The sequence below is a fragment of the Pogoniulus pusillus genome, chromosome 3 (genome assembly GCF_015220805.1).
Source record: "Pogoniulus pusillus isolate bPogPus1 chromosome 3, bPogPus1.pri, whole genome shotgun sequence".
NCBI classification, from domain to species: domain Eukaryota; kingdom Metazoa; phylum Chordata; class Aves; order Piciformes; family Lybiidae; genus Pogoniulus; species Pogoniulus pusillus.
Window position 1 is genome coordinate 22,088,667 of NC_087266.1, and position 26,490 is coordinate 22,115,156.

Here is a 26,490-nt window from a genome sequence, read left to right on the forward strand (position 1 = left end):
CACATGAATGGGCAGAACACTGCTGGGTCAGCAGGAGATAACACCTTCTGTTACAGGTAGCAAACGAATTAGGGTGGTCTTGCATGGTAAGGAGATAAAAACTTTTGCTTTCACTCTTTATGACCACCTACTTAATTAAATCAAATAAATGGGTTTGGTTGCCTACATTCAGGAAATTAGGCACAGGAAGTCAAAAAGTCAGATTTAAACAAGATGTAAGGCTGCCTTCTCTCCCTTATAGAACTTAAACACTTACTTCGGTTGTGTTTATCCTAGTTTGCAACACTCTAAAAGAAGGCAGGTTCACCAGACCAAATCTCTGACTCAAATAAAAACTGACCTACTTTGTTGGTTCTGTTATGAATTACAAGCCAGACTCAATCACAGTTCTTCCCCTTCAAGTCACATGGAAGACAAGTTCTCATTTATTTGCACTTTGCACTGATATCCCAGTGCAAAAATTTCCAGGTTATTAATCAGAACTAAACATAATAAAACCAACCTGTGAGTGGAAAGTAGTGGAAATATAATAAAAAAAACACTAATATGTCTTGAGATACTTCATTGCAACAGAAAGGCTTAAGACTAATTTACTCACACTTCATGTTCTTTCTGACTTAAACGAGTTTTTAGGGCTCACAACAAAGGTAACTAAGCTGTTAAGGAACACCTCTGTCTGGAAAAAGTCTTTTGAATGTCATGTACGTGTGTGTGTGTGGTGTTCTAACTTTATGGATGATCACAGAATCACACAATAAGATCTGGAGATCATTTAGTCCAACTCTTGCTAAAATAGGTTCACCTAGATCGGGCTGCACAGAAGCACATCTGTGCAAGTTTTAAATCTGCAGAGGAGGAGACTCCACAGCCTCTCTGGGCAGCCTGTTCCAGCTACATCACCATCAAAGCAAAGTTTTTCCTGATTTTCAGAGAATATTCTGTGTTCCAGTTTGTGCCTGTTGCCCCTTGTCTTGTTGCTGGGCATTGCTGAAAATACTTTTACCACCTCTCTGAGGAGTGTAAATAGGTAGTTTGATTGTGTCACTCATTAAAATATGTATGACAGAATCATAGAATGATCTGGGCTGGAAGCAACCTCCAAAGATCATCTAGTTCAATCCCCTCTGCAGTGAGCAGGTGCATCCTCAACTAGATCAGGGGGCCCAGAGTCCTGTCAAGCCTCACCTTGAATATCTCTAGGGATGGGGCCCCAATCACCTTCTTGGGCAACCTGTTCCAGGACTCCACTACCCTTATGGTAAAGAACTTGTTCCTAACATCCAATCACGTCAACTGTGCCTTATTATGCCTTGACCTGAAACACAAAACTTAGCACATCCTGGTTGTAAGTGTGCTTGTTCCATTTTGGCTTCCAGTACTCACATTAAAAACGTCCAGAGCCAAGAATTACTGCCATGGTAAGACATGAGGCTCAACCAACAGAGCTCCCAAGCAGGCAGGCAGTTAGTTATCCATTCCTTAGGCTGGAAAGGAACTGCCCAGGAACTTCTTTAGTAGATAGAATACATTATGACAAAGAGGCAATAGTGCTAAACAAAATCTGAAAGCTTTCCAAATGCTGCCATAACTGTCTGAATAAGAATTTTTCCATACTGATACTTTATTTTTATTTTGAATTATTTCTTTAAAATACAGCTTTACTTCTTTTTCTCAGTCTTCCACCACATCAGCAATCTTTCACAAGTAATCCTTTGAGTATACCAGCCAAGAATCAATTACCTAAAGCTTTCGGAGGTCATGTCTTATACACACACAACTGCTCCAAAAAGCTTAGCTAGGAAATATGAGACTGAAAGGAAAACATTTCTGTTGATAAAAAGAAAGCCTACACTTAATGGCTGTCCCACAAACAGAAAACTGTTGTTGCAGAGATGTTCAGCTGTCTTTTCAACATCTAACATACTGCTCTGCTCTACCAGATACGCAGACAAGAAAGACATTGTAATTATCCCTTAAAAGAACATATTGGCAACCAGGCTTTATAGATACTGTCTGTTACATATACTCTGATATTTATACTGCTACAAACTAATTAAAATGTGTCACAATGCAATGTGGGAGATTTCTCCCACAACGGGACATGAGCTGTAAACATGAGGGAAAATGTCCTTGAAGCCTTGCTAGTTCAGGAGGCCAGGCTGTGGACTGTGAGCAACCCACACACACCTGCTGGGGGCTGGACCTGCCGGCCCCTGGGGTGGACACAGCCACAGGGGGCTGAGCCTGCCAGCCCCCTGGGGTGGGAACCACAGGTTGTTTTGCCACAGGGTAACCTATCTCCACCCTGCACATGGCTTTGGGCCAATCTGTACTGTCCACTTGTGCCAGTCCCAGGCTGGCTGGCTACACCTCCTCTAAGCACTATATAAGACACTGCACTGCCCTAATAAAGCTGTACTGATGCATAGAAGCTTCTGAGTCGAGTCGTCAGTACCCTGATCTCGCCTCTCACCAGCCTCCGGACCCCGACAATGCAACATGCTACATGAAACCAAATATGAAACAGTAATCTATTATAATAATAAGCCAACACAAGCACTTCGAATATAACTTTACAAGTAGCAAATCAGTGCTCTCAGATTCAAAGATTATTTAGAGGGCACACTTGAAAGCTCAAAGAAGAATGGTCAAAGGAAAATGAATCAGCAAAGAGTACCATCATGTGGCAAGTCTATGGAGTATCATTTGACAACCTTCCAGAAGAGCAGAAATGGGTGAGAGTTGTTTATAGGACCTTCAGCATGCCTATATTACAATAAAAGTGCCTTGTAAATTGGTAACTAATTAAGGAGTGAATGTTTTGAGATGCTGCCATCAATTTTCAGATGATATCCAAAATGCCTTGTAGAGTCAGTGGGAGCTATCAGCTTGGAACTTCTAGAAAAGAGAAGAGTTAATTATTAAAAAAAAAAAAAAAGAGAGAGAGAGAGAAGGCTTTAAATTAGCATAATTTCTGAAGCCACAGATTTCCACATTAACAAATCCCTATAGACTTGGCAGAGATCAAGATTGTACTCAAACCTCATGACAGTGAAAACACAATACTAAACAACTCTTCCTTCTATACTAAACAATTCTTCCTTCTGTGCCCAGTAAGTGTAGTTTCATTGTCTTGGAGACATTCTAGGACCCTGAACAGACAAGCAGGTTTCCTTGCAAGCATTTTACTGTCTGATGGTTTAATCCTGCGTAGAACTACAACAGCATTACTGCCAAATCACACCAGCAGGGCAGTGCTTTTAGATCTACCTAGAAAACAAGAGGGATGCTGACTCACCTAGTACAGAGAACTACACTAAAAGCAGATACTGCTAGAGAACTAAAATCTGAAACAAAAGTCCTGTGGCGAGTGCCTGGAGCAAAGAAGGAATAAAATAGCTCCTCTAAATAGACAGGCCATGTGTCTTTTCTCAGTGGAGTTATGAATACAGTCAAATAAGCTAACACAAGAGAATTCATGCACTGACTATGCAGTGGACTGGAAATTAAAAAAAAATACATTTCATCTAATATTAAAAACTGAATGTTAATTAAATTTCTTCAAGTAACATCTAAGTAACTGTGTTCTGAGTACTTCAATCTTTAATTGACTTATCCATGTGCCTACAGCATCTTTTTTCTAGTTCAGTGTCACAAGCAGGTGCATTTTAAGTTCCCTTCTAACCTAATGGCAACTCTCACAGTCAGACAAGCTTTAAGTGAGTTACCTACAACAGCAGAAGTTCAGGTTGGCCTCCAGTTAGCCTCCAGTCACTGTCACCACTTCTATTTACAGCTAAGCAAGACCTCTCACTGCTTGAGAAGACTGCTTTGTGCTACTATAAAAAAAACAGTAATGTAAAACATGGGGGTTTATTGTGATGAGGTCTGGCTGAAAGGCATAATTGTCACTGGTGTTTATGGAAATAAGATTGAGCCTTTGAAGTGACTGAATAAGCTACACATTACACTACTTATGTGCCAGTTAAACATGGATGAAAAGAAACAGGAGCTCCATAACAAACAAAATTAGTACCACACAGTTTGAGTGTGTGCATAAAACACAGGTGAACTTCAGCCTTCACCTGGAAAAAATTCTCATCACAAAGACAGAATTTTATGTCCCAATGCTACAGTTGCATTGTCTTGTAGATGTTTCTGTAACTTTTGGTAATGCTAATGGGCACTAAATGCAATTGCTGAAGAAATACACCCCTCTGTCTGGTGCCCAGTGCCACTATGCCTGCCAGGTACATTTCTCACAGCAGAACAGGGCTTTTGCTCTATTAAACATTTAAATGTTAATATTTTAGGAATCTGCTACCTCAGCACTATGCTGACCTCTTTCACAAGGTTTTGTTTGCTTAAAAACACATCTAGGAGGACTGTTGATCTGCCAACAAAATATGTAGATATCTTATGAGTACAGGTGATTTGTGAGAGCTTCATGGTGAAAGCTTTGGCTTTGGCTTTCACTGTGCTTCTTACACTATCTGAACCTGACCTCCACAATGTCAAAAGGCACCTTCTTTGAAGCAGCAATGGCAAAGCTTAATCTAAACATTTTCACCTATAGCTACTGAACGTTTTGCATATATCTATAGGAATTATGTATAAACCCTTAATGAATACAGCTGAAAACTTTGAGAAAACTACAAGTGCAGTGTGCAGTTGTAACTGCTCCATGTGACATTTCCCAACAGCTGCAATCATAGTAATGTATTATCACAGCACAAAGAAGGATTCATCCCCAAGACATTCTCACATGGATATTCCTCTGACAAAAGAAAGATCCTTTATAATCAAAAGGTGGTAAGACTAAGAGACAGTTACTGTTCTTAACACCAGATGCCCAGCACAAAATATAACTGTTATGGGGAAATGTGGAGGGAAAAGATAGAAAAGGAGAGTGCTTTCATACTATGAAAGGATGTTTATATTTAAGCTTCTCATGCCCTCGGAAAAGATTCTGTCACTAGTTTTTTGACGCTATCTCCCACAGCATCCCCACAGGCAAGCTTAGGAAGCACAGGTCAGAAGAATGGACAGTGGGGTGGATTGAAAACTGGCTGAAAGATAGAACTCAGAGCGTTGTGGTCAATGGCAGAGTTGAGTTGGAGACCTGTAACAAGTGATGTTCCCCAGGGGTCAACACTGGTACCAGTCTTGTTCAATACATTCATCAATGACCTGGATGAAGTTTGCTGATAGCACAAAATTGGGAGGGGCAGCTGACACACCAGAAGGCTGTGTTGCCAATCCAGTGTGACCTGAACAGGCTGGAGAGCTGGGCACCTATGAAATTCAAGAAGGGCAAGTGTGGGGTATTGTACCTAGGCAGGAATAACCCCACATATCTTTACAAGTTAGGGGCTGACCTGTTGGAAAACATCTGTGGAACAAGACCTGGAAATCCTGGTGGATAAGAGGATGACCCTGAGCCTGAAATCACAGAATCACAAACTTTAGAGGTTGGAAGGGACCTCCAGAGATCATTGAGTCGAGCCTTCCTGCCTCGGCAGGGTTAACTAGGATAGTTCACACAGGAATGCATCCAGGTGAGTTTTGAAAGTCTCCAGAGAAGGAGACTCCACAACCTCTCTGGGCAGCCTGTTCCAGTGCTCTCTCACCCTCCTTCTAAAGAAGTTTCTCCTCATCTTGAGGTGAAATCTTCTATGTTCCAGTTTGTAGCCATTGCTCATCTTATTGCTGCTGATCACCAAAAAGAGATTGGCCCCATCCATTTGGCATCCACCCCTCAGATATTTGTATACATTGATCAGATCTTCTCTCAGTCTTCTCTTCTCCAGATTAAACAGTCCGAGGTCTCTCAGTCTCTCTTCATAGGAGAGATGCTCAAGTTCCTCAACCATCCTCATGGCTCTTTGCTGGACTCTTTCCAGCAGGTCCCTGCCTCTCTTGAACTGGGGAAACCAAAACTGGACACTATTCCAGGTGTGGTCTCACCAGAGCAGAGTAGAAGGGGAGAACCTCCCTAGATCTGCTGGCCACACTTTTCCTTATGCACCCCAGGATGTCATTGGCTTTCTTGGCCGCAAGGGCACATTGCTGGCCCATGCAGAACCTGCACCAGGACTCCAAGGTCTTTCTCCACAGAACTGCTTTCCATCTGGACAGCCTCCAACCTGTACTGGTACCTGTTGTTATTGCTCCCCAGATGGCAACCTGTCCAGATCTCACTGAATGGCAGCACAGCCTGATGGGCTGTTGGCCACTGTCACCAGTTTTGTATCATCAACAAACCTGCTGAGGGTTCACTCAATGCCCTCATCCAGATTGCTGATATTCAACAAAACTGGACCCAGTACTGATCCCTGGGGAACACCATTGGCTACAGGCCTCCAACTTGATTCTGTGCCATTGATGACAACTCTCTGAACATTGTTGTGGAGGCAGTTTTCAATCAACTTTACAGACCAGTCATCTGTGCCACATCTCCTGAGCTTATCTAAGAGGATGTTGTGGCAGACAGTGTCAAAAGCCTTGCTGAAATCAAGGTAAATGACATCAACAGCTCTTCCTTTGTCCACCCATTTGATCCTGTGCCCTTGTGGCCAAGAAAGGCAAATGGCATCCTGGGGTACATCAAGAAGAGTGTGGTCAGGGTAGGTTAGATGATTAAGGAACTAAAATATCTCTCTCAGGAGAGGCTGAGGGACGTGGGCCTTTTTTAGCTCAGAGAAGACTGAGGGGGGATCTTGTCAATGCATATAGATACTTAAAGGGTAGGTGTCACGAGGATAGGGACAGTCTTTTTTCAATGGTGCCCAGTGACAGGACAAGAGGTAACAGGCACAAACTTGAACACAGGAAGTTCCTTCTAAACATAAGAAGAAAATTCTTTATTTAGAGGGTGGTCAAGCAATGGAACAGGCTGCTCAGAGAGGTGGTGGAGTCTCCATCTCTGGAGTAATTAAAAACCTGCCTGCACACCCCCCTGTGCAACCTGTTCTAGGTGAACCTGCTCTGGCAGAGAGGTTGATCTCCAGAGGTCACTTCCAACCCCTACAATTCTGTGATTTTGAGACTACCTTTAAACTAAAAATATTTCTTCTTGCTGATGTGCACCACTGAGCAGTTGAAAAAGACCACAGCAAATGACACCCAGATCATTTGTACCTTTAATCCATTCTAAAGTTGGGTTTTTAGATTTTTCAACCTAAAAATAAAAGTGCTATTGTGTAATCATCCAGTGTGTTATTGACGACTGCTTAATTTAGTGGCTTTAGGGAGCCAGAAAGGAGAAACACGGGTTAGTCTTTGATGTCTGTGGTTCCAACCATAAAGAGCTGGAGACTTCTTTGAGAATAATTTAAATGTAATCAATTTAGCTCACTGGTACAACACTATAGCAATAAAAAGATTTTGTTGTACAAAGCAAAAAAAAATCGATTAATGAACAAATGCATTAAAAAAAGAAGACTCATCATTTAAGTGGCAGAAGGTGACTCATTATCTTTGAATTCTTCTTTTCACATCATCTGCTCTTCTGTGAAGTCCTGTGTGCTAAATGGGCCTGAAACTCCACTAAATATGCGAATTACAGTTTGTAATGTACTACCACATGTGGAAGCCACACTACAAATAGCAGGAAAGTAGAAAATCACAGCTGGATCTGACATGAAAAAACATAATTAAATCATCAGAGAGGTAGTGTTCTTGTTGACTAAGAAGAACATCCATAAGCTGCTAAAATAAAAAAGTATAACTCTGTGACACAAACTAAAAGCTAATACTTTAAGATTACCTAAATTCCTGCAAAGGTAAACAGGAGTAGCAAACGCAGTATGAGAAATCAAATCAGGTAACATCATCTCTTCTCAAAAGGAAAGGAGGTAGAATATTCCGATACACAGGTGCCAAGAAAACCACAGTGGATGAAGACAGGGTTATCTGACCCTAACTAAAGAGGACAAAAGAGTGATCAATTCTACCTCCACAACATTCATCTCAATAAAGGTCTTCAGATTTTGAAGTGCCTCACACAGCCACATCTGATTTTTAGCTGACAGTGACTGAGTCTCCAAACGTGTGCTTTCATAGTTGCAATCACAAAACCCTAAACCCCTTCTCAGAACCAGTTAATTCATGCAAGACAGCAGGTCTGCACACCAAGTGACAGGATGTTGTGGAAATCAGAGCATTCCTGCCATTCTGTGTCTGTTCCCTGCTGACATTTGAGATCATACACACTCTTAGTGAGCCACATTAGTACTGATCCAGGTGACCATATAACCATCTGATCATAGAATCACATAATGTCAGGGACTGGAACGGACCTTGAAAGATCATCTGGTCCAGCCCTCCTGCCAGAGCAGGATCACCTACAGCAGATCACACTGGAATGCCTCCAAGATGATTCTTGAATATCTTCAGAGAGGGAGACTCCACAGTGTCCCTGAGCAGCTAGTTCCAGTGCTCTGTCACCCTCACAGGGAAAAAATTCTTCCTCAGGTTCACATGGAGCTTCCTATGCCTCAACATTAATGAGGTCACCCCTTCATCTTCTCTCCAAGCTAAAAAGCTACAGCTCCCTCAGTCTCTCCTCATAAGGAAGATGTTCAACTTCCTTAATCATCTTTGACTCGGCACTGGACTCCCTCAAGCAGTTCTGTGTCCTTCTTGAACTGGGAGCCCAGAACTGAATACAGTATTTCAGATGAGGCCTCACCAGGGCAGAGTAGAGGGGAAGGAGAATCCCCCTCGACCTACTAATCACACCCTTTCTAATACACCCCAGAATGGCATTGGCCCTCCTGGCCACAAGAGCACACTGCTGGCTCATGGCCATCCTTCCATCCACCAGGACTCCCAAGTCCTTCTCCCCTTCACTGCTCTCCAGCAGGCCAGTTCCCAACCTATACATGGGATTGTTCTTTCTCAGGTGCACGACTTTCCACTTCCCCCTGTTGAACTTAATTTACTTTCTCCCTGCCCAACTCTCCAGCCTAAGCCTCTCTGAATGGCAGCCACAACTCTCCAGTGCAGCAGCCACTCTACCCAGCTCGGTGTCATCAGCAAACCTGCTGACAGTGCACTCCATGCCCTCATTCAGGGCATTGATGAATACATTGTATAATACTGGTGCCACTGAATAGTACTGATGGCTAATGTTGACGTAGGAAAAGCAGTGGCAATATGCAGGAAAGGGAAAGGCAGGGCTTTCTGAGTGGCAGCCCCTAGGTATTGACTTACATCAACTACAATCATATTCTTTCTATGTATTAAGTTACACAAATCTGTATTATGTAAATTTTGATAGGTATTATATATCATCATAGAATCACAGAATTGTTTTTGTTGGAAAAGACTTTTAAGGTGTCCAACCAAATGTCTACCCTAAATGTCCCCAGCACAACTTGAAGCTGATCCCTCTCGTCCTATTGCCTATTACTTGGAAGAAGCGACTGACCCCCACCTCACTACAACCTCCTTTGAAGGAATTACAGAGAGTGAGGTGTCCCTTGAGCCTCCTTTTCTCTAAGTGACTCTAGGTCCATTAGCTGGTCCTCACAAGACTTGTTCTACAGACCCTTCACTAACTTCACTCTGGCCCCTTTCCAGCACTTCAGTGTCTTTCATGGAGTGAGTGGCTCAAAACTGAAATCAGTATTTGAGGTGCAACTACATCAGTGTTGAGTACAGGGGGGCAATCACTGCCCTGGTCCTGCTGAACACACTATAGCTGATACAGGCCAGGATGCCTGTTAGCCCTCTTGGCCTCCTGGGCACACCCTACTGAATGGCCAAGTTCACAAGAATGTACCTATTCTAAATATTCTATCAGGAAAAAAAATCTACATATGAAATATTTTCTTCAGCAACTGAGAAGCTGTGACAGTAATGTTAATTAGTAAGCCTGACCTTTCTTCAAAGCGTCATCTTTGGATGGATTTTGCTTACTTGAGATGAAGGGAACATGTAAAAGTCTAAACCTGTGTAGAGATAAATTCCCACCAGGAAATTTGTGTGCCTCAGGAATGTAGAGTATAACTTAACCACCAAGATCCACAAATATGATTCACAAAAACTGAAGCCTGAACTCCTGTATCTGATGTTCAAGCTAAGCATTCTTCAAGTCCCAAGCATTCAGTATCTGAAAGGCTGGTTATAGATGAGGGCACCTAGCTTTGGATTCCAAATATTAGTTTGCAAATGGATCTGCTATCCTGCCATGGGACAGGATTTCAGATCAGACTGCTGAAGCGGCCACAACCCAAGCACTGGAGAGTAGAATCTGCTTAACTATGACTGTTTCATATGAATGGCTTATGCTCAAGATAAGTAAAGCTGGTAATGTGCTAAATCTTACTCTGAAATCTGTTTCCTATGAGCTAGCACTACACACCTCTTTGCTTAGTTTTTTAGTCTTAGATTTTGTCTTTCCTAAGAAGTGAGGTCAAACAGAAGAGTATTAGTAGAGTGACCAGGTTACACTGAGGAGCCAACTCTAGTCTGGTTCCATGGGGTGAACAACCATGAGTGGTTAAGGACATCTTTTAGTTCAGCACCATCCAAAACCAATACAGCAGATGGTCACCAAGGTGCTCTGAGATTTAACCCAAAGTGGAGCTGATCAGAAAATGTGCACATTCCCTATTTCAGATAAAAAGTGCTGAAGGAGCATCACACTGCACCCTTACTCACCACAGAGATTGTACTGGGCACTAAGTATTCTGAATGGAAACAGGTGTCTCAGCCTTTTCCCAGACTTGTCTGTTAAGTCACAATGTCACTGAGGCATCAGCTATGCCTAAGTAAAATAGGTATCAAAAATTAATTCTGAATGCACCTTGGTCCTGCAGAAGTCAGCAGAAGTCCTCTGGGACCAGAATGAGACCTTCACATGATTCCCGTTTTGTCTGTCTGCTTATCACCAAGCCGCAAAGCATTTTCCTAAACTAATCTCTTGAGAAACCTTGTCAATTACCTCTGCCAGCTCACAGCAGTGCCTGGTGCTCTCCTCACTCCTAAACCCAGTTTGGAGGCCCCTGACGGGCGTGATGGGGTGTACAGCACCCCTGCCGACCCTCCCCGAAGCTGGCGGTACTACCCTCTGACCAGATGCACACCAAGAGATTTTCCCGTCAGCAATTATCACAACCAAGAGACAGGGGGAGAAAAATGCGTTGCCCAGTGGTGCTATCCCGAGAAGGCAGCACCCAGGCTGTCCTTGCAGGTTGTCCGCCACCTGCCCTGACTCCGGCGCCTCAGGGTAAGAGTCGGCAATGCCCATGCAGCAGCGGGCCAGGGCGGCGCGGCCTACGATGTACGGGGCCCTGCTGGCTGGAGGCCGTGTGGGGTTGGGACTTAGTGGGATGCAAGAGTCCTGTGGGTTTCAGTAACCAGGGTTGCTGTGGTGTGGGGAGACCCCGAGCTCGGAGTGTGGAGGTGGGGGCAGGGTGGCAGGTGCCCATAGTGCGCAAGGACCCGACAGGCATTGTTGCCCTGCCCCGCCGCAGCCAGGCGATCACGGTGGGGGCATGGCATCTCCTTCCCGCATTGAGACCCCGAGGGCGGGGGCAGCACTGCGGACTTCCCGCCGCCGTCGCTGCAGCCGCTGGAACACCCCAGCGAGGGCGGCGGCAGAAGAGGAGGAGGAGGGGGCGCAGACGGTGCGGCGGCGGCGGCGGCGGCGGAGCCGAGCTGCGGGGCCGCGCGGCCGGGACATGGAGGCGCCATCCCCTTCCTCCGTGCTCCTTTCCTCCCCCCGCTGCTCCCTCCCGCCTCGCCTCGCCCGTTCCTCACCAGCCGAGGAGTGGATCTTGGAGGATTTCCGCTGCAGGGACATCCTCAGCGCCGTGTCCAGGCCGGCCCTGTTCGGCATGCTGCGGCCGGGGCGGCAGGCGAAGCCCGCGGCCGGCTAAGGCGGCGGCGGGATGGCCATGGGCCCCCCCCACCCAACGCAGACGCTGCGTTGCGGCGGCAGCCGCTGGCACCGCGGCCTGGCTGCGGGGGCGGGCGAGGAGCTAAGCCTCCGCCGGGCTAAGCTCCCTGCTGCGGGGCCGGGGAGGTGCCCTCCTGAGGAAGGGGGTCGGCACCGCAGCGGATGCTGTGTCCTATTCCACCTCTTCCCTGGAGGTCAGGCCCAAAGGCAGGCTCTCTAGGTGCGGGGGATGCGTCTCCTTCCCCGCCCGGCGCGGCGGAGAGGAGGACCTTCCCCTGGCGCGGGCCCCGCCGACCTCCAGGCGATAGTGGCCTGAGGGGGTCGGTGCCGTCTGACGGCCCCGGGCGCCTACCGAGCTCCTCTGCTGAGGACAGCGGCTATAAGGCGGGGTGCAGGCCCGGGTGCTCACTGCCGCTTGCTGAAACAACGGCTTCCCGGGGGACAGCGACCTGGCCAGGCGTTGGTGTTTATTTTCGTAGGCTAGAAATCGTCTTGGTCTGGTTACCTACTGCCTCACATCCCTGCAGCCATCTGTACCTCCGGAAAGCGCTACTCCTCTGGTAGCAGCCTCTCACAGCTCCTTATATCCCTGTGAATCATTGCATAAAATGCAGTTAAATGCCTCCTAGAAGGTTTTTGAGGCATCTATCTAAAACTAACTAGTATTTTACTGACATTCTAGGCACATAAAGCGTCCCAGAAAAGCCCTTTCTGGATTAGGATCCCTAACGGGGATTCTTTGTTCCAGTTACAAGGGCATCTTTCATCACTGTGGCATACTGCCAGCCTCTTCACAAAAGATACTGTTCCTTCTCAAAATATCTGGTAAATCAAGGATAAAAAAAAGAAATAGAGGGAAGACTAATCAATATACCACTTAACTATTACAGCATGTTGCCTTTCTGTGCAAAATATTTGCAACTGTGAGAATTCACCTACCAGGGACAGGCAAAGAAGGCATTTGAATGAAAGGCAAAGACTGACCAAAAATAAGCCTTTTGGTTACTACAGATGCTGGTCTCAATCAGGCATGGCGCGTAGTGGTTGCCACGTCTTAACAGTTTGCCTTCTCTACTAGGTGGGCAAGGTAGGATGGTTGGTGATGAGGCAGAAGCTCCCACAGAATAAGGATTTACTGAGTTTCAGGAAGACCTACTCCATAAGAAATGATCCCAGGTACCTGTGAAAAATGGCTGTAAATCTGTATCAAAAGCACACTACCATATGAAGTTGTTTTAGAATACACAATGGGAAATAGGGTTATTTCAAAGATGGTAAACAATGCTAAACCCCGGAGTCTCACTGTACTTTGGTGTCTTCATGTATATTATTGTATCTGATACTTTCCAGCTATAACTTCATGAAAAAGTTACAAAAGAATTTTGTTGACAAATCACTCAATGCTTCATAAATGCAAGGTAGTATAGAATGTTGCATTTTTTGGCACTGACTTCATAGTCCACCCAGGGATGTTCTCTTTGGGATAGAACTGTTGTAAGCATGTATATCTTTGCTTGTGAGCAGCTCTTACTCTTCCAGATTTTATCACTGGGAGAAGTCTGGCCCAAGAGCTTTTGTGATTGAAATCATCTGGTTTCAGAATTAATGCCTAATGCTGCCATCTCTGCATGCCTTTCCCATTTTAAGCCCATGAAAAAGAGCTGATTATTTTCATGAACATGATTTTGTCCATCAGCTTACTCTTTCACCTCTCCACAAATTATTTTCTGTTGTGATCAGTGTTTTTGCACCAGTAGGAATTGCCTGGAGAACAGAAAATCAATTCACATTTGTTCTTAGGGAGCAGACAAATTAAAGTGAAGTTTGCTTTGGGTGCAAGCTGTCAGATCAAAGTCAAAGGAAATGATCCCAAAAAAAGGACCAAGAGAGAATGGCAGCCACTGTTTTCATGCTGACCTTTTTCTTCAGAAATTAACCTCAGGTGAACTGTGTTTACAGTACACTAGAAGTATTGTCAATGGGAAGCCTGTCAGTCTGCAAGCCCAAGTAGCAGCTAAAGGCACTCCTTTCTTCTCATGTGCCACACTTGTTTTCACCTCTGCACCCTCAGTGTTCTTAAAGAGTGCTTCAGCTTGCACACCATCTGGCTTGCATCTACACAGGACTACTCAGTGACATAATCTTGACTACTACAGCACCTCCAAGAAATGTGATTACCCAACAAGCCTGAGATGTATCCCTGTGGAAGGCAGATCTCCAAGGATTAGCAGCCAGACATTTCAATGGTGCATAATAGCATGGAAGAAAGCATCTTTTCCCCTGTGTAGACTGAGCAGAGGATCTACCTCCAGTATCTGTCTCCAGTCACAGGTTAATATAATCACACAATGCAGACTGATGGGAAGTTGAGGGAAGGAAGTGGACTGCGAAAGTGTCTAAGGATGCTAATGTGCAGGATAATCTCAGTAACTAAAAAAGATCTTGAGTCCTGCTCAACAGTCTTAAGAGTAGGTCCTACGGGAAAGCTAAATGTGCAGTCCAGAGGTGAACACAAGATGGTTGTGTTTCAGAAAGCTCACATTCATTAGTAACCATCTTACAAGTAGCAGGCTAGCTCTGAGCTTTAAGAAAATAGACAAATTGTTTGGCTGTGCAGGACTCACCTTTGTCATTTTGTTATGCAAGGCCTGTTTTTGTCACAGTGCTGATGTGTGATAAATTATATATTATCAAACTATGAGTCATGGCAATATGATTCCCCAGGGCCTGTCATAATGGCTCCATGATTTGAATTATGTACTTAAAACAAGGAGTTGGTATTTTTCAAATTACAATGTACTCACTTTTTTAGTATTTATAGCAATGTACTTTCAAAGAGCTCAATATGAATAATAATTATTCCAATGCAATAAATAAAGCAAAAGCAGGAAGAGTGGTCCTGTGGTTAATGTGCCAGGCTAGGAGACAGGATATCTTTATTCTATTTCTGATGATGCCAGATAGCATCAGGGACATTGGAGATATTGTTAAGCCCAATTTGCAAAAGATGCATCCTTTGCTCCAATTTTTCATGTTGTGCTCACACTTTGGCTCTGGGAAGAAAAGGAACAAAACTCCTTACACAGAATTTATTATTAGTAAGACAGTATAATCAGAAAAATGTGGGATGAAAGCTAGTTATTCCATAAAAATATTTTTTAAAAGAAAAACTAAAGAATGCTACTACAAATAATAATGCAGTTCAGTTTTTTGTAGACACAATCTTCCTTTCTGACCTAGGGTTGACATTACTGGCCTTCCCCAAGCAGCGAGTGTGGATGCTGCAGCTGCTGATCTGCACCTTCCCAACAAGTCCTTTTATGAGAAAAGCTTATGGGCTTATTTATATATGTTTTTTTTTAACATGCCTTTACATGCTCTTCTTGTCATCATCTCCACATTGCTTCCAGTTTTACTATATGTGATGCCATTTATGTATGTTACATTCTTGTTCTTTTTATTATGGCTTAACCAGCTTTGCCCATGTCTGCACTGCTTTAGCTGACTGCTAGAGGCACCTTTATACCACTGAGTTCTTCAGTGCCAAGACTGTGCCCCTCTGTGATGGTTTGGGAGTTACCCACCCCCCTACTCTTACAAAATCACCCAGACTAGACTCAGCTGTCTGGAAGTTAAGGAATGAAGCTTTATATTCACAGCTTAGCACAATATACAAGCAGATATTTACAATATATTACAAATATATACAGCTATATGCAGAAATGTACAAATTAAAAGTAGTACAGAAATACAATACCCCTCATGGAAATCAAGACTCACCAGGAGGGGCTCCCAACCACCCTACCACCTTCTTTTCATCCCTCTACCTTAACCCAGAGTCTGCCTTGCATGCAAGGTGAATTTAGAGGATCGACAAGGGGGGTTAGAAGCAGAAAGATTAGTTAGGTTACACAGATCCAAGATGAAGAGAAACACAGACTCCAACAGAGACACTCTGTCTTACCTGTGTTTGTGTTCTTGCTTTTATACATCTCAGCAAGCCTGTGAGTGAAGTAGACATCACCATTGTTTTCTTTTTCACAGCCTGTATTCTAATTTTTCTATTAAAGTATTCCAATTGGCCTCAAAGTAGCACACCCTCTTTTTATCATCTTGTGCCTCCCGTACATTGTCCTGTGTCCCCACTTTCAGGTGACTTTGTTGTTATACCAAACCTATGTTTGTCTTTGCCACAGGCTACGATGCCACAGGCATCAGAAGAGATGGCGAGATGCTTGATGCAAGCAAATTCAATCCAGTTATTGCATTCCAAAGCTGTGTTTATAAACCTTTCATCAGAATGCTATAAATTGTATTAAACTGTAATTGGTTACATGTACTTGTGTTAGAAATTACATACTAATTGGCGTAGACATTCATCATGTTTTGTCAACAACATGTACATTGTGTCTAAGCAATCTAAGTCAGCAGAGAGAGGTGAAAACCACAGGCTCCAGTCTTACATTTGTTTCTATTTGTTATACCATTCTCTAAGGTCATTCCAACCTTCTATTTTATCTTAACTCAGTACTTCTGAGCTCATGCACTCTTGCCTGTCCATGGCTTATGTTTCAGTATTTCAAGCTCCAATAGCTGTACCATTCCAACAGTCTACACTACATCATTATGCTAGTTACAAATGTCTCATTCTACAGAGTGTAACTTCATGTCGCTTTCCTTATAAAAGCTATAGTTGTACCATATAAAGTTAAGCAAAGGAGTTAAACATAGCCACCTGCTGATTAGAGATATTCCTCTTACAGCTGTAGAAATTAAAAAGAAAGCCCCAGACAGGTCAGGGAAATCTCAAAGGAAATCTCAGCCCCAAGGCCTTCCAAAGGTCATACAAAGCCTCTGGCCTTCTACCAGCAGTAGTGTTACCAGGCTTCAGGACTCGAGTAATCCCATGCAAATTCTGCTTGTCTGACTGCTATCTTAAAATAAACCACAGCAGACTGTCTTGGTTTCAAAACAAATCTTTGTGCTGTGGTGCTTTGCCCTCATTTACATGCATAGGATCAAAGCCAGTATGACATGTTATATGTTGAGAGACACGTGCATTATCTGTCACTCATCATGACTTTTCAAGACAGGTCAGAAAGCCAGTGCTTGCTGATTCACTTCTTGCTCTTCGAGAACAGCTCAGGCTGCTCAGGCTGGAGAAAAGAAGGTTCTAAAGAGACCTTATAGCAGCCTTCCAGTACCTGAAGGGAGCCAACAGGAAAGCTGGGAAGGGATTTTTTACAAGGGCTTGTAGTGACAGTTCAGGGAGGAATGGCTTTAAGCTTGAGGAGGGTAGATTTAGACTAGATATTAGGAACAAATTCTTCGCAGTGAAGGTGGTCAGACAGTGAAACAAGTTGCCCAGGGAGGAGGTGGGTGCCCTCTCCCTGCAGGTGTCCAAGGCCAGGATGAATGAGGCCTTGAGCAATCTGGTCTAGCGGAAGGTGTCCCTGCCCATTGCAGGGAGTTTGGAACTAAGTAATCATCAAGTTCCCTTCCAACTTAAACTATCCTGTGAATCTATGATTCTAGATACACAGAGGAAGCTACTTCCAGATCCAGAAAGTGTGCTTAACATCATCCAGCTTAAGAAAATATAGAAGTAATTTACAGATCTTTGCAGAGACACTGTGTCTCTACAGACCAGTACAGGATGTGACCATTAAGTCGTGACATATATTAATGTGTGCCTGGCCCACATGTAACCTCTTAAAGGATCCAGTAGTTTCCTATACTTGCTAATGCAGAAGGGGCTGCAATCAACAATACACTTCCTACAGGTATCTTACAGATTTAGCATAAAAGATTATGATTAATTACACATGCAATAAGTGCATGGCAGGATGGAAGAAGAGTAAACCATTACCTATGAGTGAAATGGTGGGGAAAGCATCAAAGATTTGGAAATGTAGGCATCCTCATTTTTCACATCCCATTCAAAGCTCATGCAGGGCTGCACTGAGGGAAACTTTACATCCAGTGGAAAATAATCAGGGCTTTCAAATGACTTTTTGAATAATGGCATATGCAAAAAAAATTATAGTGAGTACAATAAGCACATTGATATGTTGGAAACTTTGTAGCAGGAGGTGATCTGTAATTTGCATGAAAAACATTGGAACACTGGAATATGCTGAACCCTGCTTATACTGACCTAATGAAACCAGAGAAACTAAAGAAAAGCAATGCAATTTTTTCTTAATACTGAGTATTCATTATACCAGCTGTTGGAGCTTCTTCATACCTACAAGTTAATACAGGGAATAAAGATCAATGTTATTACTTTGCCAGAGTAACACTAAGTTTGTATGCTTCTAAACATGCATTCAAAATACAGTGAGCTCAATTGGAACAAGTAATTATTATGTTGTCCACAATCTTCCTGGCAATTGATGGAAAACTGTGTGTACAACAACCTTTACAAATGCTTTGCACAGGAACAGCAGACCACAGTTTAGACGTTGCTTCAGTTTATACTGAGCTGAATTAGTAATTAACTAGCAATGAAAAGAAAGTAATATTATTAAGAAAATAAGAATAACACTGAAGAAATTAAAACCTTAATAAAGAAATGTTTAAGGTGAGATTTATTTTCAGAAAGTAAATAGTTCTCAAAATGCATGAGGTGTATTTTTGCTGTCTTCATTCACTTCCTTGTCCCACAGCTAGGCTGCTAGCTAATGTGAGTCCAATATTCTCTGGCTTTGTAATCAAGACAAGATTGGTGCACATGGAATCCAAGGCATGTGTGCTGATCTAGGTTGGGATAGGGTTAATTTTCTTCCCAGTAGCTGATACTGGACTGTGTTTTGGATTTGTGCTGGAAACCATGTTCATAACACGAGATGTTTAAATACTGCTGGGCAGGGCTTACACAGAATCAAGGGGTTTTTTTGCTTGTGACCCTCTCACCAACAAGTGGGCTATGAGTGCACCAGAAGCTGAGAGGGGACACAGCTGGAGCAGCTCACTCTCTATTGACTGAAGGGCTATTCCAAACCATATGGTGCCATCTCGGCAATAAAAAACAAAGGAAAGGAAGAGGAAGTGGGACATTTATTATTATTATAATATTTGTCTTCCAGAGCAACTGCTACATGTATTGAAGCCCTTCTTCCTGGGAAGTAGCTGGGCATCACCTGATGATGGGAAGTAGAAAATAAATCTTTGTTTTTCCTTTGGTTCCCTGCATAGGTTTTGCTTTTCATTTATTAAATTGTCCCTATCTTGATCTATGAGCATTTTGTTATATTTTTCTCTCCCCTTTCCAGCTGAGGAGTGATAGAGCCACTTTGGTGGGCCCCTAGGTCCACCCACCACAGCATGCTTATAATGCTGCCATGCTGATTTGATGGCACTCACTGTGTGCTGGTGTTAAAAAAAAAATATTCAGAAAAGCAAAAGTTGGTACCAATCAGATGTGCTCAGAAACATTGAAAAGAAGCTTGAGAGAATCGATGCATTTGTCAAGGTGAAACCATACTCTGCATAAAATGTGAAAATGTTCCAAAAGATGTTTTGAACCAGCTGTTATGGCCAGGCCACTATTTGGTTGCAAATAGAGTTCAGTATGTAGTATACCTGTGACACATTATTTAAAACACTACATTTAAAACGTTATTTAAAACAAACAAAACCCAAATACCACTCAGTGTAATATACAACATAGAATCAATAAAAAACAATTTAAACAACAACAACAACACTGGTAGTTTAATATAGCAGAGAGGAATTTTGCATCCTCTAGGAGCCAGAACTCTGAGCACTCCTTGTTTGCAGTGTCCTGGATGAATGGGATAAAATGCACATTGCTCTCTGCCCCCCCTGCTCCTCAGAAAGTGCGTCCAACTCATGGCCTGCAAACTAAGCCTTCTTCCATTGCCAAGAGACGTTTTTGCAGGGTGTAGACCTGCTCCTTAGACGCCTGTCTCCTTACAAGGAGGCAACATCATCATCCCCACCTCCCAAGGCCAGGGGAGGTGTAGAAATAAACGGTGGCTTCGTATGGGGTATGCGGAAAAACAAAGCCCTGACAATAACCTAGATGTCCTGGGCACAGGCCCACGGTGCCTCAGCCCGGGAAAATGCTTTTGGCAACCAGCGACGGGCGCCGTGGGCGATGGCTGGCAGTGGCGGCGGTGAGCGGCCCGAGCGCCAGCGCCTCTGCAGCACCTCGGAGAGCTCCCGCCGGCCGGGGCCGGGCGGCACCGCGAGTGCAGCCCGAGCAGCCCCGGCCCGCCCCTCCCGCCCGCCGGTACCCGCCGGCTCCAGCGCCCGCGCAGTGCCCGGGGGCGAGCAGCGTGGGAAGAGGAACTTACTTTCCAGCCTTTGTATTCTACACCCCCATCTCCCCCGTTAGAAGAAGTTGCGGCTCGGTGGGAGGAGCAGCGTGTCTGCCCTCCCTCACCCCGGGCTTACGGTGCACGCCGCACCACCCCAGTGCCGGACTGCCGGACCACCTGCCCTTCGGAGAGAGGGATGTGAGTCTGGAAGCACGGCCAGATTAGAACCTGCTCGTTGTTGGCTGGCGCCCTCTTCTGCTGCGCGACACAGCCTCATCTTGGAAGCCGAAGGCCGAATCTGAATGAAGCAGGTCCATCAAGTGCACAGGCATGAGCCCTGGACCCCAGTGATGAGACCCTGGCCAGGCCTTTGTTCTCAGCATGCTTCTGTCCCACACAGTCTCTGTCACTCAAATTGTTGTGCCTCGACCAGTTTTAGCACCATCGAAGTTAGAATGAATCACATTACAGTATTTTCTGGGCATCTGGGTGTCTCAGATCGCATTGCTCTTAGGGATATTTTACAATCTGATTCATACCAGAATGGGCTAGAGTGCAGTACGAATGCAGGGGAATGATGTGAATTCAGTGACTGAAAGCAGCTGAAAGGCCAGAGTCATCAGATGACATTCATGTACAATATTAAAAACAAAAAAAGGGAAAAAAAAGGAGTTTGTGGACTTGAAGATGCCTTACTAACAACAATGACAAAAAAGCCTAAGTTTCAGAACAACTTTGCTGAAATAACTCCAAATGTGGGGTTTTATTTTAATATCAAACAGAAAATTTCAAGAGAAACAGACTAAGCAAATAGAATTTAAACAGTCTCAATTGGAAAAAGGTCTCCACTGTCATGATATTAGGGATGGCCTTCAACTGTAGTGCCTATACAACAGCAGAGTAATTCAACAGAAAGACATGAATCAAGATATGCAATAGTTCTAACTTAATCATGACACTGTAGTGCTTATATTTTTTCCTGGCTGGTGAGGGTTCTGGAGCACAAGCCCTATGAGGAGCAGCTGAGGGAGCTGGGGTTGTTTAGCCTGGAGAAGAGGAGGCTCAGGGGAGACTTTATGGCTCTCTACCTGAAAAGAGGCTGTAGCCAGGTGGGGGTTGGTCTCTTCTCCCAGGCACCCAGTGACAGAACAAGAGGACACAGTCTCAAGCTGCACCAGGGAGCAGGATGTTAGGAAAAAAACTCTTCACAGAAAGAGTGATTTTCCATTGGAATGGGCTGCCCAGGGAGGTGGTTGAGTCACAGTCCCTGGAAGGACTGGACAAGGCACTTAGTGCCATGGTTTAGTTGATTTGATGGTGTTAGGTAATAGGTTGAACTTGATCTCAAAGGTCATTTCCAACCTGGTTAATTCTGTGTATGATTCTGCATGTGATATGCTTTTTCTTACAGAATTCAGTTCATGTATATCTGTATTATGTATGGACACAGGAGACATAACCTACAATGACAGACAAGGAATAATATGATTCTTTTACTCTTGCTGTATGCCTTTTCAGGTTAACTTGGATACTACACATGTGCATTGACCATACACTAGCTGGATGCTCAAACACATACTGGCCTTCCTTGTTCTTTCGGAGTTTGGACGTACACAGTTAACATTGAACGAATGGAATAAACTGCACACAAAATGTGCTTAAGCATCAGTGAAAGGAATAGTTCTGGCAAGCCAAGTTCTCTACTCACACATTATTCACTCAGAGAAGGGCAAGACCTCTGTTTTAAAATAGCTACACAATATGCTTTCCTGAGCACACATGCTTGAAGCAAAGGGATGAGCCATTATTAATGTAGCTCAAACGTGTCTGGACTGCAAAAATAGCTCACAGGCTGTGTAAGGTATGTCAAATGTTCAGTAGAATCAGCGTTGTATAAGGAAATGCATTATAATGGAACCAGCCTAGATGAAGGCTTGATACTAAAGATGAGACAGAAAGGTCCAAGGTAAAAATTAAAGTGCTCTCCTTGGAAGTAGAAGTAAATGATACACTATATTTGTCCCACTTAACTGAGGGTGTCCTAAGAACCTCATCTGTAGGTTATAAGTGTTTGCATTTAGGTCTTTATAAACAACTGCTTAAAATAAAGATGTGGCATGATCCCACATACCCCATTATAGGCATTCAACCTATAGAAGAAAACCAAAGCCGTGTTTATTTTGTTTTATTTGGTGTATGTTTTCAGTTTTGCACTTCAGGCAATTTACACTACACTTAAGGAAAATTTAGTGGTGGGATAAACACCTTCTGAAAGATGTGAATGCCACGAAGCAGCTTACACTGATCTGGTATTTGGTGCATCTGCTCCAGCTGTCATGTAAACTAGGCAAGGTCCAGTCCAAGAGCAGAAAAAGAAATGGAATGGGAGAAATCTTGATTTGAAGTGCTTCCAAAAGGTGGGCTAACCCCGTTCCTGATGTCAATGAGAGCAGGCTGAGGGAAGGCTGCAGGATCTTGGGCAGTACTCGCCTGTTATTGATGGCTTCTGCGTACAGACTGAATCAGATCTGCTGCACAGCATCTCAGGAGGACAAATGACAGGTTTAATTTTGAAGACTCACCTCCAAGCACTACACTAACTGTAAGTGTGCCCATTTCTTTTGTTGTGCATGCTGCTCTGACTGAAGTGGGTAGTATGCACAGGCCCATAGTTACAACCACGGTGTATGAATGGACAACAAAAATGTGGGGTTTTCTGTCATTTGCCCCCTCTCCCTTAAAATCCTGCAGGCTACACTGATGTATGGTCAGTGCACTCAAAAGGAGTGTCAGTTCCTCTTCAGGAACTGGTAAATTCTACAGCTCCTCAATCAACTTAGACGTCAGCATCTCTTTTCTGGGGTGTACATTGAAAGCAGTAGTCCTTAAATGCCGATAGGTGGAGGAAACTGTCAAGAATGCTTGCTCTCCTTGTGAAGTGGTAATCCAGAAATAGCCTGGGGTGTTCGAGCCCCACAGCATGACTCTTCCAGACAGATGTCAGGGTGGTTACAAGTCCCATATGAGGACCAGGGCCTATGAACATGACGATCTACTTTCTTTTCTTGATCAGGTGATCTATAGCAGATGCCTACTACAATATCAATCATTGTGCTAGTTTGAAGCAGGCTAGAATGTTGTGGTGAGAACTTGATTACAGGCTGTGAAAGGAAAACAATGGTGATGTCTACTTTCCTCATAGGCTTACTGAGATGTATAAAAACATAAATCAAAACATAGATAACACACTCAGCATCACTCTCACTTGGGCTGCTGGCTGAGCTGCATCTCTCTAACCTCACCCTCCATTTTGGACTAACTCACTTTGCTTCCTAACCTCTGGCCAAACCTCCATTCTTCCTTGGGACTGGGGTAAGGTTGAGAGGGGTAGGGGGAAGGTGAAGGGGTGGTTGAGAGCCCCTCCTGGGGACTCAGGTTTCTGGGAGGGGAGTTGTCTTGCTGTATTACCTTTTATCTTGTATATTTCTGTCTATAACTGTATATACTGTAAATATCTGCTTGTATATTGTGCCAGCTGTAAATAATAAGCTTCATTCATATTTCCAGAGATGGCTGAGTCTAGTCTGGGTGATTTCTAAAGTGTGTGTGTGGGGGGGAACACCCAAACCTCCACAATCATGTTGGTCAGTCCACTAGTCACGACATGTAGGCTCTTGGCTGGCTTTTGATTCACAAGAGTTTGTGTATTCCTGCTGCTTTCATACATGGGGAGCTACATCTCCCTATCACCAACATGGGCTGTTGTCCTAAAAAGACAGTATCTATTCATTGCAGCACCCACTTGTGTGAGCTATCACACCGCTGTCTCTATTGTCCTGGTGAGAACATTGATAAGGAAATATTTATTCACTGAAAGGGTTATCAGACATTGGAATAGTTTGCCCAAGGCAGTACTGGAGTCACCATTCCTGGAGATGTTTATGCAGCATGTGGACCTGGTGCTTAGCAACATGATTTAGTGTTGAGCCTTCAGTGCTGTACTGAAGGTTGGACTGCATGATCTTGAAGGTCTCTGATGCAGATATGTTCTGTGATTCTGATTCTGTTATGGTATAACTACATCACAAACCTATAGAAACACAAAGCTACTTTGATGCCCTTATATTGATTTTGGAGCTATTCTGAGACAGTCGATGTTCAGCAAACCCTGAGACTGAAACCCAGGACCAGTCACACTTACATTATCCTTAATCTCTTCCCCTTTCTAGACAGGTATATATGATTCACATGAACATTCTGGCAGTGCCAGAGGAAAGTGATTTGCAGAAATAGTTGTTTCCTAAGATGAAGGAGCTTGGAAATGGTTACAGGTGTACAAAACCAACTAATGAATATGGAAAGGAAGTTGAAAAAAGTCTGAGGAATGGAATGAAATTAAAACACTTCTGCTTAGTTTGCAGTTATTTGGTAACACAAGAATCCATTTCCACATCATGCATTATTAAAGAAAAGACTATTAGGGTGTCATACAGGACCACAGCAGCTATAAAGTCACTGATAGCATCACACACACAAGAAATGGAAAAACCTATTAACTTAATCTGATAGTTCTCCACATTTTTTCAAGGGCCTTGTCAATCCAGCTCTCAGGGTCATTTTCTGCATTAAGGCTTTCTAGAGAGGCTCTGGATTAGTGCTGCCAGCTGACCTGAGATTGAGATTTCAATTGTAATAGTTATTTTTAAAATTTCTGCCTACAATTTGCCATTTATTGCCATAGAAATATTTTTTTCTTAAGAAAAGTAATTTAACTTGTCATTTCTTCCACAGATACAACTATCCTGATGCCACTATCAATAGCTGTGCACCACAGAGGTGCTGAATTAGTACAAGTTAGAGGTTGACCTGCTGGAAAGCAGGTCTGTGGAGAATGGCTTCTAAGTCTTAGTGGACAAAAAGTTAGCTATGAGATAGCAGCGTGTTCTTGTGGCCAAGAAGGCCAGTGGTGTTCTGGAGTGCATTAAGTGTGGCCAGCAGGTCAAGAGAGGTTCTCCTCCCCCTCTACTCCTGTGAGGTCAGACATGGAGTACTGTGTCCAGTTCTGGGGCTGCTCAGTTCAAGAGAGACAGGAATTACTGGAGAGGGTCCAAATGAGGGCTACAAGGATCATTATAGGACTAGTGCATCTCTCATCCAAGGAGAGGCTGAGATACCTGGGACTGTTTAGTGTGGAAAACACAGAGTGGCTCTTATGAATGCTTATAAACGTCTAATGGTGTGGATATTTCCTCTAGTTTAGGCACCTAATGCTGTTTAACATTTATTTTGAGATTGCTTTCATGCCATACAATTATGTTCATGCAAGCTACACCTTATTAAATGCCTCAGTCAGAGGAACAGATGCCTTTTTTTTTAAGCAATGAGAAGTAAAACTTCTAAGTACTAAGCAGATAATTCTCTCACAAAGGTTTTGAGAAAATTACCTACTTGAACAATATGAAGTAACTTGTGAAGGAGATACTTCCCTTAAATATAATAATTTACATGCAGAGTACAAAAAAGACTCCAAGGCCTATAACATAAACCAAGGAAGTTTGCTAGCAGCTCAGTAAGTGAACCTGACCCACTCAGTGCTCTGAGAGATCCCATTTTCAGGGAGAGAGAATATCAACATGGAGAAGCACAGGAAAGCTGACCTCAGGTGTCACAGGCAACCTTCATTCTCGCATGCCACAGCTTCATCTATTGAAACTGCAGTAACATTTGGGTAACATTTCATTTCTGCACAGATGTGCTTAGCTGTCTTTCGCCTTACTCTATGCACCAGTAGTGATCTGGCTTTGTTTGAAGAGGTTCATTATTCCAACCTCAGAGCACCTTATTCCCTTGACTGTAATTATAAGCGTTCAAACCCTTTGTATCCAATAAATGTTATTAGTTATTTTATATAAGCTTCAAGATCTTCCCTGTATTTGAACCCTCACAATAAGACAGGCTTCATAAACAAACTCTGGCCATCCAGAGTTTCATGCAGTTGGAAGCAATCTCCTTTGGGCTGCTATCACAGACACAAAAACTCCAGACTTGCTCCATGTAAGCCTGCTAAGTGATGAGTGAACAGTCTCAGCTCATGCTGGAAGAGGTTTGCTGTCGCTTCGGTTCATTCTGAACTGGTAGCAATCAAGCTGTCTGCTCAGCAAATGAAACAGCTACTATCACAGGCAGAGATGCACCTCCCCTTCCCTGTTTTAATCATGCCAACACTGAGTACAGTGAAGACGTCACACCATGGTGAGTGGTACCTCACCTACTTATCACCTGACTACACCTCTGCAC

General features: G+C 43.7%; 1 protein-coding gene across 3 annotated transcripts in view; it reads right to left on the reverse strand.

Moving 5' to 3' along the window:
- Nucleotides 1–11,868, reverse strand: part of ATP8A2 (ATPase phospholipid transporting 8A2) — a 377,320-nt gene extending 365,452 nt beyond the window's left edge. For 2 of the 3 annotated variants that reach the window (XM_064172175.1, XM_064172155.1), the window contains exon 1: nt 11,770–11,863. In XM_064172175.1, the coding sequence (XP_064028245.1) occupies nt 11,770–11,848 (79 nt within the window). In that variant the 5' untranslated portion in view covers nt 11,849–11,863. Of the gene's footprint in view, nt 1–11,769 lie in introns of all 3 variants that reach the window. The other variant, XM_064172181.1, reaches the window with a different exon arrangement.
- Nucleotides 11,869–26,490: the final 14,622 nt, after the last annotated feature.